The sequence below is a fragment of the Natrix helvetica genome (assembly GCF_964273705.1).
Source record: "Natrix helvetica genome assembly, chromosome: 14".
Taxonomy (NCBI): Eukaryota; Metazoa; Chordata; class Lepidosauria; order Squamata; family Natricidae; genus Natrix; species Natrix helvetica.
This window is the reverse complement of record NC_138564.1, coordinates 3,991,188-4,003,071: the sequence shown is the minus strand read 5'-3', so window position 1 is coordinate 4,003,071 and position 11,884 is coordinate 3,991,188. Positions and strand designations below refer to the sequence as shown.

Here is an 11,884-nt window from a genome sequence, read left to right as displayed (position 1 = left end):
TTGGGAAATTGAATGATTTTGATTTGCACATGCAGCTATAGGAAAGGGGAGGATTTGGGAAACTGAATGATTTTGATTTGTACACGCAGCTATAGGAAAAAGGAGGATTTGGGAAACTGGTTTATTTTGATTTACACACTCAGCCACAGGGAAAAGGAGGATTTGGGAAACTGAATGATTTTGATTTGCACACTCAGCTACAGGAAAAAGGAGGATTTGGGAAACTGGTTTATTTTGATTTACACACCCAGCTACAGGGAAAAGGAGGATTTGGGAAACAGTGGATGATTTTGATTTGCACACCCAGCTATAGGAAAGAGGAGGATTTGGGAAATTGAATGATTTTGATTTGTACACGCAGCTATAGGAAAGGGGAGGATTTGGGAAACTGCTTTATTTTGATTTGCACACCCAGCCACCGAGGAAAAGAGGATTTGGGAAACTGTGAATGATTTTGATTTGCACACCCAGCTATAGGGAAGAGGATGATTTGAGAAATTGAATGATTTTGATTTGTACACGCAGCTATAGGAAAGGGGAGGATTTGGGAAACTGTTTTACACACCCAGCCACAGGGAAAAGGAGGATTTGGGAAACTGTGAATGATTTTGATTTGCACACCCAGCTATAGGAAAGAGGAGGATTTGGGAAATTGAATGATTTTGATTTGCACATGCAGCTATAGGAAAGGGGAGGATTTGGGAAACTGAATGATTTTGATTTGTACACGCAGCTATAGGAAAAAGGAGGATTTGGGAAACTGGTTTATTTTGATTTACACACTCAGCCACAGGGAAAAGGAGGATTTGGGAAACTGAATGATTTTGATTTGCACACTCAGCTATAGGGAAGAGGAGGATTTGGGAAACTGATTTATTTTGATTTGCACACAGCCTTGGGGAGCAGGATTTGGGAAATGCTTGGCCGGCCCTGGGGCTAAAAAAGGAGAGAGACCTTCAGTCAACAAGGAGTTGTTGCAATCCTTTGACCACGAAGCTCAGGATGGGGTGAGCAGGCGGGCAAACCCAAAGGGGAGAGAGAGGTTAGGTCAGGATCCCCTTTGAACCCAAGTAGCCTGGATATTTTGAAAGTTGCTAAAAAAAGAAAAGTTGGATGGGTGGATTTAGAAAGTGGGCAGGGAGACAAGGCAATGTTGACTCAACCGAAGAGTTGAGGAGGCCACCAAAGGTGCTGAGTAGTCTTGGGTCACCTCTTGGCTCCATTAGACCATTACACAATTACACACCATTACAGGTGTAAGCCAGAGTTTCTCAACCTTGGCAGCTTGAAGGTGGGTGGATAGGTGGGGGAATTCTGGGAATGGAAATCCACCCATCTTCCAGTTGCCAAGGTTGAGAAATGTTGGCTTAAAGGGGGGGGGGGAAACCTTCATCTTTGCACTGACGATGGTTTGTTCAGTGATAGGTAAAGTAAAATCTACAGCAGAATTCTTCCCCTCCCCTTCCTGATGGCGGATATAAGCCAAGATGACCGTTAACTTAGTTGGTTTGCCTAAGGTGGGTTGAAGGAGGGAGGGAGGGAGGAAGGAAGGAAGATAGATGTGGGAAGAAGGGAGGGGGGAGGGAGAAGGGAGGGAGGAAGTACAAATGAATGAATGAAAATAGATGTGAGAAGAAGGAATGAAGGGGGGAAGACAATGAATGGATAGATGTGAGAAGAAGGAGGGAAGGAAGGAGGGAGGAAGGAAAATAGATGTGAGAAGAAGGAAAGAAGGAGGAAGAGAGATGTGGGAAAAAGGGAGGGAGGTAGAAGGGAAGGAGGAAGGGAGGAGGAATGAATGAATGAAGATAGATGTGGGAAGAAGGAAGGGAGGGAGGAATAAGGGAAGGGGGAATGAATGAAGATAGATGTGGGAAGAAGGAAGGGAGGGAGGAAGAAGGGAGGGGGAAGGGTGGATGAATGAAGATCGATGTGGGAAGAAGGAAGGAAGGAACATAGATGTGGAAGAAGGGAGGGAGGAAGGAAGAAGGGAGGGAGGACAAATGAATGAATGAAGATAGATGTGGGAAGAAGGGAAGCAGGGAGGAAGGAAGGAATATAGATGGGAATAAGGAAGGGAGGGAGGGAAGGTGAATGAATGAAGATAGATGTGGGAAGAAGGAAGGAAGAAGAAGGAAGATAGATGTGGGAAGAAGGGAGGGAGGGAGAGAGGAAAAAGGGAGGGAGGGAGGAAGGGTGAATGAACAAAGATAGATGTGAGAAGAAGGGAGATTCACGTGTGAAAACGAAGAGAAACCTGGGTGAAACGAGGGGCGACGATTAGACAAGATCAACCATCCCTGCCTAAACTCCCTTTGGAAAGGAACCTGGGCAACCGCCTCCTCCTCCTCCTCCCTGCAGCCTTTTCCTCCCTCCTGCTTTTCCTGCCCTTCTTCCTCTCGCTTTCCCCTCTTGGGAGGCAGGCACATGTCTCCCCCCACCCTTTAGCCCCCTCCCCAAAGGCCCCCCGAGCCGCCTGGCCCAGAGCCAGCCCCATCCCGGGGACCCCCTTGGCCTCTCGGGGGCCTCGCCAAAAGGGACCCGGGGCCTCTCCAAGAGCGCAGAGGCGAGCGGGGCGAGCGCGGGGCGCCTGGAGGCTTTTCCTCTCCCCGCGGAGCTCCGCCGGAGCCTCCTTCGGCCGCGAGAGAGCGCTGCCCGGCCGGGCGAGAGCGGCCGAGCCGAGGCTGGGCGGGGAAAAGCGGGGGAAACCCGCCAGCCGAGCCGAGCGCGCCCGGCTGGAGCGCACCAGCTACCCAGGAGCGCCATGGCGAGCCGGAGCGGGGCGCGGGGCGCGCTGCTGCTGTTGCTGTTGCTGCTGCTGCTGTCCGGGCCGGGGGCGCGGGGGGCGCGGGGGTCCCGGGGCGCCGACAAGCAGAACAGCCTCCGGAGGGCGGCCAGCGGCGTTTACCAGGGCGCCAGCGGCCTCCTGGGCGAGGAGAACGTGCGCGCCCTGCAGAAGGTAAGCGGCGCCCGGAGGGTCCCGGGCAAAGAGGGGAGGGGAAAGGGGGGGAGGGAAAGAGGAGGGGCCTGGGGTGGGAGGGGGTCTGGCCTGGTGGGGGAGGGGTGCAGAAGGGGGTCCCTGACTTTGGCGTGGGCGACCAGGAGGGAGATTGGGAAGGTCCTGGCTGACCCACTTGGGTACCAGCTGAAGAGGATGACCTGGTAGGGATGATGGAGATGGCCAAAGATGTTGAGGGGGGGGGGGGTCCTGGTTGAGCCGGTGGGGTGACCCTACAAGGTGACTTGAGGGCACAATGCTGGGTGTAGTGATGATGATGATGATGATGATGATGATGATGATGATGATGATGATGATGATGATGGGGGCTTCTGAGAAGTGAACATGGTCATGGTGGTGAGGATGACCAAAGAGTTTGAGGGTCCTGGTTGACTCATGGGGAGGGGGATGTCCACAAGGTGATCTGAAGGTGGGGAGGGGATGATGATGATTGGGGGGGTCTCTTTGAAAAGTAAGCATGGTACGTGTTCCTGGTAGACCAGAGGTGTTGGGTGTCCTGCCCCAAAGGTGCTTTTTTTTTTCCAGGAGGCAACTGGACTTTGTTTTTTCTTTTGAAGACGTTTCGCTTCTCATCCAAGAAGCTTCTTCAGCTCTGACTGGATGGTGGGGAATGGAAGGATTTATATTCCTTGCAGACAGCTGGTCCTTTGCATCCTTTTAGAGCAGTGGGTCTCAAACCTTCCTAATGCCGTGACCCTTTAATACAGTTCATGTTGTGGTGACCCCCAACCATAAAATTATTTTATGTTTTCTGTATTTTTTTTTAAATATGTGTTTTCCGATGGTCTTAGGCGACCCCTCTGAAAGGTTCGTTCGACCCCCCAAAGGAGTCCCGACCCACAGGTTGAGAACCACTGTCTTAGAGGGTCATTGAAGCCACCTGGAGGTTTCCCTGTGTCTTCAGGGTCACCTGAGTGGTGAAAATGGTTCCTGGAGTCTGCAATTTTTCTTCTGAAAATCCATTCCTACTCCCGCACCATTCCAAGGGTCTTCATCCCAAATTGTATAGCTAAAAAAAGCACCTTTGCGACAACCATGACCTGAATGACTGAGAAACTCTACAGATGTTGGGTTGACTCGGTTGGGGGTCCACAAGGTGACCATCAATCTGTTTCGCGGGTGGTGTTAGTGATGATGGTTAGGTTGGTGGTGGTGAGGACGAGGAGGATGGTGACGAAGTTGGGGATGAACCTGCTGGAAAGTGAACATGGTGATGGAGAAGCCTGGAGATATTCAGTGTCTTGGTTGGCCCACTTGGCGTGCCTACTAGAAAGTTGAGCTGAAAATGGTGGGGTTGGCCATGGAAGTGAACGTGGTCACCGTGGTGACAACTGGAGGTGTTCGGTGCTCTGGTTGGCCCAGTTGAGGTGCCTACTGGGAAGATGACTTGATGGGAAAGGAATAGGAGAAGATGTGCTGCTCCTTCATCCTTTTTTTTAATAGAAAGTTTTTTTTTTATTCTCTTATACCAGGGGTGTCCAAACTTGGGAACTTTAAGACTTGTGGACTTCAACTCCCAAGCTGGGGAATTCTGGGAGTTGAAGTCCACAAGTCTTAAAGTTCCCAAGTTTGGACACCCCTGTCTTATACATATAGTTACAGGTATACATAGTTACTCTTATTTATCTTTATCGCTTTTACATGTTTGTTTTTCCATATAAAAGGTTAAAATATACATCCCATGTTGTTTTTCTTACCATCCCTTATGCCTAATTTGTATTTTCTTTTCATCCTCTCTCCCTTCTCTACTTTCTTCCTTCCTCTTCTCCTTTCCTTTTCCTACTTCACCTCTCCCCTACTCCTCTTTTCCTCTTCCCACTCCTACCCTCTCTCCTTCTTTTTCTATCCCTTCCCTCCTTCCTCTCCTTTCGTCTTTCTTCCTTCTCTCCCGTTTCCTCTCTTCTCCTCTCCGCCTCTCTTTCTTAACTTTTCTATTATTGTGGTTATCTCTTTTCAGCTCTGAACTGGTCTATTTCCGGGATGGTATTCCCGCAAACCCTGTTGTAATTTTACACTTATCCTTTCCGGTTCCCTTTTCTTCATTATCATATCCTAACTATTTTGTTCCTTCAATATCTCATTCTTGAACATATTCTTAGATATTAATACTTTCTTTCATCCTTGATGGCATGTAATAAGTCACTCAAGGCTGCTAAAAAAACCCAGGAGGACCCATTAAGAGGGGAGATTAATCAATAATATTACCCAGTAAGTGCCATGAGGAAATACTTAGACAACATTCTGGCAGGAGGAAGAATTCAGGGTCGAGAAGAAGGTAGTTATAGTTGTATCAAGGAAGGCTTAATTTCCTTGATTGTCCTTCCTGGTCCGTCCATGTTCTCTCTTGCACCCGAGACTTAGGGCACTTTTCCACTTTTCCTTCCCTTTGGAAGGAGGTGACCACTCAAAACCAAAGGTAGACCAGAGAATTCAAGGGATCTTTTTCTGCTTAATCTTCATTGGCCAAAAATGCTTTCCCAGATCTTTTTTTTTTCCTTCCTGGAAATCGGTTCTTAGCTGTTTCACAGCTTCTCAACCGTTGAGAGCACATGGCAGGAACTTTTCCCTGGGTCCGTAACTACTGGCTCAAAATCCAGGATATGATTCATAAAATACACACCTTTCCCGTGGTGTCCTTTAGTCGCTCTCTCTTTCAATTGTGGGGGCGAGGCAAGCCCAATCTATGGGTAGATCCCTGGCTGGCTGAGGAATTCTGGGAGTTGAAGTCCACAAGCCTTAAAAGCCTCCATAGGGGTTGGAGACCCCTGCTTTAAGAAGAATGGATTGCTTTCCTATGAAGCTCTTAACATTTTAGAGGGTGAAAAGAGTCTCTTATGTTTTGCCTTTCCAGTTTTTCTCCAGACTAACGGAGCGATTTGTCTACGGAGTCGATGTTCTAGTGGATACGTTTTGGAGAATATGGACAGATCTTCTAGATGTCCTCGGAATTGATGGTAGGTTGGCAAAACCGTAGTTGGGGCAGTTCTTGTGTTCCCGGGGCTTACTTAAGATTTTATTTCTTTTTATTTGATTATTAAATTTATGTGCCATCCACCTGAGAACTTACAACAACTTTATTGCCACTTTGAATGAGAGGGATCTTAGAGTCTTAGTGGACAGCCAGCTAAATAGGAGCCAGCAGTGTGCAGCAGCAGCCAAAAAAGCCAATGCAATCCTAAATTGCATTAATAGAGGGATACAATCAAGATCAAGGGAGGTAAAATACCACTCTACAAAGCTTTAGTAAGACCACACTTATTGCATCCAGTTTTGTTCAAAACACTATAAAATAGATGTTGAGACTCAAGAAAAGGTTCAGAGAAGAGCAACCAGGATGATCAGTTTTCTGCTTTGTTTCTTTTTTTTTTCCCCAGGATCCAACTTGACCCATTATTTCAGCCACACCTCCCTCGCCAACAATCCCGCTCGGGCCCTGTTGCTGATCGGCGCCATCTTGTTGGCTTATTGGTTTGTGTCTCTTCTCCTCGGATTCTTCTTCTATCTCTTGCACATCCTATGCGGGCGTTTCTTCTGGATCATCCGGATCGTCCTCTTCGCTCTTTCCTGCGTCTACATCCTGCAGAAATACGAGAGTGAGCCCGAGCACGCCGTCCTTCCCCTCTGCTTCGTGGTCGCCGTCTACTTCATGACGGGCCCCGTCAGCTTCTACTGGCGGAAGAACAGCCACAACACTTTGGAGGAGAAGATCGACCACCTCGACAGCCAGATCAGGCTTCTGAACATCCGCCTGTCTCGCGTGATCGAGAACCTGGACCGAGGAGGCGACTAACGGGAACGTCACCCTTCGCGCAGGAGACGGGCAATCGTCTCGTCCACGGCGAGGCGGGCTTTGGGGTAAAGGACGTGTGCACCATCCAGCCGTTAGTCTTCGCGTATCACTTGTCCGCCCGTACCCCGAACGAAAACACGAACGAACTCGTAAAATAGATTAGCTGTACGTTCAGACATGTTCGCCCACGAGTAGAATTTTATCTGCTGTTTTCCAAGTGTTTGAAAGATCTTTTATATAATAATAAGAAAAAATAAGAAAAAAAAATAAGAGGGAGGGAGGGATTTTTTGAAGGCCGATGGAGTCGTTGGTTTCAAACGAGAAAATTATCTATAAACCGGACACCGATTTCACCTTCGGAAAGAAGGGAGGAAGCATGAAGAATTCAGCTCAAGAGGAACAGTTGTGAGGATCGGTTTTCCTTTCCTTCTTTTTTCCATCTTGCCTTCAGTGATCATTTCATGTTGTGCCTCATTTTGTCTTTTTCATATAATTGCGAAGGCAAAAATAAATTATTTGAGTCAGATCCAAATAGGGTTCACCCTGAATTTTGAAAGGAAGAGGTTGCGTCCTTCGGATATCGACCAGAAGCATCAAAACTGCTTCTGTAGTTTTTCCCTCCTCCTATCAGTTTTACCCTTTCTTTAGCCTACGCACAAACACACACACACAGAGTCCACCTTCCTATAAATGGTTGAGTCCCCTTCTCCCAAACCTCTCCTGCTAAAACCTTTTGGCTGCCCACGTTGGCTCTTCTTCCTTGGCACAACTTAAGCAAAAGACCTTGAGGGAGAAACTGACTGTCAGTCAGATAATATTAGCTGTGGAGAACAGCCTGGTGTGCATCATAGCCAAAAGAAGTTGGCTTTTCGGAATGAAAGTTACATTTCTATCAAAATTAAGCGTTGCCTGAAAAAAAGAGAGAAAAGTAGAATAAACCCCAAGCAACCTCAGCTCGACTCATTTTTAAAACGCCGTCACGATCGGCGACAGATTAAAAAAGGATCGCAAAAAAAGAAGAAAAAAGTGGGATACGGGAATTTTTCTCAGGATTAACGTGGCAATAAATTCCATAAAACCGTCAACTTCAGAAGGATCTGTACTTCATCTATCCAAAATCTTTTTTTTCCCTTACAATAGCTAATACAGAGGAGACGATTGTGTTCAGTCCTTTAAAAAGTGGAGTGGCTAATTTGGTTTGCCATGAAAAAAATTGCCCGAGTGACCATATGAGGTTCCTGGTGTAAATGGTACCCGCAAAGTAGTAAACCATCAAAGAATTAACATTTTTCCCCACGTGTTTCTAACCTCAAAAAACACGTTACTCTTTTTGGTTTGAAGACCTATTCCACTGTCGGTCATTTTCCTGGGAAAACTGGAAGCTGCGGGAATAGATAGCATCTCCTGACCTTGTGATCTCCCTTTGCCTGGATGACACTCAATGGTGTGTGTGTGTGTGTGTGTGTGTGTGTGTGTGTGTGTATGCTAAAGGACATTATAGACTTGTCAAAGCTTGTGAGTTGGGGTCTCCTTCCTTCCAGAAAAAGCCCAACATTTTTTGAAGGTTGCCACTGAGTCCCAATCATTCCCAAATGAAGGGAAACAGAAAACAATCGCTTTTCTTCCGCGATCGAATTCTTCAAATAAAAGAATAAAGATTTGCGATCTTGCAGAATAAAGAAAAGGCAACTTGGAATTGAGAGAACGTTGGTTAAAATGAACTCCTTCCTTTAAATCAGCTTCCCGTAGTGGCAATGCAGGAACTAGTAAAAATATATAGATGTATATGTATAAATAGATTTGATACACACAGCATTTTGTTTGGTATAAGGCTATAGTTGAAAAAAGAATAGAGATATAGAGATATATATTGCCCCCGCTGCCTTGGTGCAGATTTGACCTAATAAAATTATCTTTTATGTAAATTAAACAGGAGCACAAACTATTGTACTTGAAATAGACTCTTCTTGCCATTTCCTTGCAGAATTTTGAAAGTGAAGATGACCTTAAGTTATTTTTTCCCCCCTTACTCTTAAAAATAAAATGTGGGTGGATTTTTTCTGCTTTATTTTGCTTGTTGCTGTTCACATCTCTTGTGGATAGTACCATCAAGGTATTTTTTTTCCACCTTTGCTCATCTAGAGGCCTAGAAAATACCCCGCTTTGTAGAAAACGGGTGTTGGTAGCCTATTTATTCAATGTATAGGTTCAGGGAGAAGAATTAAGCATTGCAGTTAATTATCGATGGCTGTGGTTGGCCAAGGGCAATAGTAAAAGTTTTTAATTTGATTTGTCTTTCATGAAAGCAGAGGCGAAATGTTCAAACTAACCAGCTGCGATTCTTTTCTTACAAACCTTACATCCGTTTTCGAATTGATACCAGGTTCTCCCCCCCCCCACCCCCCAGCCTGAATTAAGATTGGATTTGCACTGTTGTTAATTCCTAACAGTTTGGAAAAAACAGGTTTGCAATGCGTGCCCTTATTTTTTCCCTTTGTTGCAAGGTCAGCCGATCTTGGTTAATTCTAACTTGGTTTTCCTTCAGATCCACCTAGTTATAATGCTGGTTAGAACTACCCATGATGATACTAGTGGATGCAAAATGCTTGGATGCCAAGGTAGGCCAGAGAAAGCAAGCGGGCTGTGCATTCCTTAAATAATGCAAGAATATACAAAGCTAATCCTCTTTTGTACAGTTAAGAGGTATTAGGCGTGCTAAAAATGTCACATTGCCAAGATTTTTACGTTCCTAGGATGGTTTTGGTTCAATAGACCGACTTTAATTTTTCTAATCATTCAAAACAACTTAACAAACCCCAATCTTGGGGGGATATTACAATGATGATAGCTCAAGGGAATTTTTCCCCCCAATTGAAAATTCCAGTCTTGTGTTAAAATCAGAGTGTTGTGTGAATACATTTGTGGTGAATTATCCGTGCAATTATTGTAATCGATTGAGGCATGTCAGCCTGACTGAGAAATAGAGCAGAACTACTGAATTTAATGTTTTTTTTTAAAGTTGTCTTAGGTTTTGGAATATTGTGTGCAAATGTGTGCTAAGATAATGTCATACTTTTGCCTTTTGGAATATAATTGGGTTGGGGTTTATTTGTTTTTGTGGGCTATCTTTATTTGTTGGCTGTAGGTTATATATATTTTTTTCTGTTGATGAAGGTGAAATGTGTTTTCTTGCCTGTTAATTTGCATTTTGCAGCTAAGATTCTATCTTAACTGGCTTCTCTTATCTTCTCCTTCTTTTAAAGATCTTTAATCTTTCTTACGTTTTGCATGAAACTTAAAACTGCTTCCTTGATTCCCTGGATCCTTGTTGCCAAGTGCCATGTTTAAAAATTTCCTGTTGTAAAAGCAGAAATATATAGTATCTAGGTATAGATATATATATCCCTGGATGATAACTGTTTATCTGCACTGAGTATAGTGATTGATTATCCTACCTGGACATTTGATCTCCTAAGTATTAGGTTGTTTTTTTAAAAAAGTCTGTATGGCAAAATTATGTGTTTTGTTTAAGAAAAAAAGAGACGATTTTGGTGAGAAGGAAATGTCGTGGGCTTCCTTTTAATCTATGATCTTAGTAAAACCTTAGTTCTATGAACGATGCTGTTGAATAACTGTGAAGGTTTGGAGGAAACATTCGTCCACAATCTTTATTTATTATCTGACCACTAAAACCTATGTATTTCTACATAGTGAATCGTTTGTAGACTGATGTCACAACTGAATTATGGTGTGGTGACCAAATAAATCTTAAATGTTTACTGTAACTTTTGCAGTGGTATCTTTATTGCTCTCTCTCTCTCTCATCTATCTATCTATCTATCTATCTATCTATCTATCTATCTATCTATCATCTATCTATCTATCATCTATCCATCCATCCATCATCTATCTATCTATCCAACCATCCATCATCTATCTATCTATCATCTATCTATCTATCTATCTATCTATCTATCTATCTATCTATCTATCTATCTATCATCTATCTATCTATCTATCATCTATCAATCTATCTATCTATCATCTATCTATCATTTATCCATCCATCCATCCATCTATCTATCCGACCCCATAATCCCTCGTGGGCTGCAGTCTGGGCAACTGAATGCAGCTAGCAGAGTGTTTTAATGGCCGGATGCCCTTCCTGTCGCCAATGCAGAGTTTTGTTCAGCAGATATATTCTCATTGTGCCCAGTGAGAGAAATATCTGCCTCTACCTAGGATCGAACTCATAGCCATATATCCCCCATATGAATCTTCTTAATTGCTGGATCTACTAGTCACATCTCTCCCCCCACTCTTTCTGCCTTTCTTTTTCTCTTCCCCCCCTCTCTCCATCTCTTTCTTTTTCTCTCCCTCCTGCTCTTTCTCTCCCTTTCTTTCTCTCTCTCTCTCTCTCTCTCTCCCTCTCTTACTATTTCTTTTTCTCTCCTTCTCTCCCTTTCTCTCTCCCTCTACACCAGGGGTGTCCAAACTTGGGAACTTTTAAGACTTGTGGACTTCAACTCCCAGAATTCCCCAGCCAGCTGGCTGGGGGATTCTGGGAGTTGAAGTCCACAAGTCTTAAAAGTTCCCAAGTTTGGACACCCCTGCTCTACACACACACACACACAATCAATTTACACAAGGAAATGGCATCCTGAGCTTATGGGGTGCAGATTTCATTCACTCCTCCATGCTAAAAAAAAAAAACCCCAAATAAACTTTTTACTGATTTATCATTTGGAGCTGATGGGAAAATGCCTTTTTTTTTGGACTGAACCCTGAATGCAGAATCCTGATTTTGTTGCAAACAAGGTGCTTTGCTTTTATTAATTAATAACCTTAATTAAAACAAACCACCAGTTAATCTTAACTAAAACAAACCACAGTCTCAGCCTCAGGGGTTATCAGCATCGCCCTGCTCGTCCCGTTCCGCCATGACTGGATTCCCCGCCGCGTTTTGCCACCCACCCGGTGGCGGGAGCCCCGCAAACTCCTCCACCTTCTCTTCCTTTGAACGGACTTCTTTTAAAGTACCATAGAGTCGGAGCCCTGGGTTGGGGGCGGGGGCC

General features: G+C 44.7%; 1 protein-coding gene across 1 annotated transcript; it reads left to right on the top strand.

Annotated features, from left to right (window-relative positions):
• The first annotated feature begins 2,098 nt into the window (after nt 1-2,098).
• BRI3BP (BRI3 binding protein) lies at nt 2,099-10,594 on the top strand. Its single transcript, XM_081966386.1, has 3 exons — nt 2,099-2,959; nt 5,871-5,973; nt 6,394-10,594. The coding sequence occupies exons 1-3, from the start codon at nt 2,765-2,767 to the stop codon at nt 6,807-6,809; spliced, it is 714 nt and encodes a 237-aa protein (XP_081822512.1). The 5' UTR covers nt 2,099-2,764; the 3' UTR covers nt 6,810-10,594.
• The last annotated feature ends 1,290 nt before the right edge of the window (nt 10,595-11,884 follow it).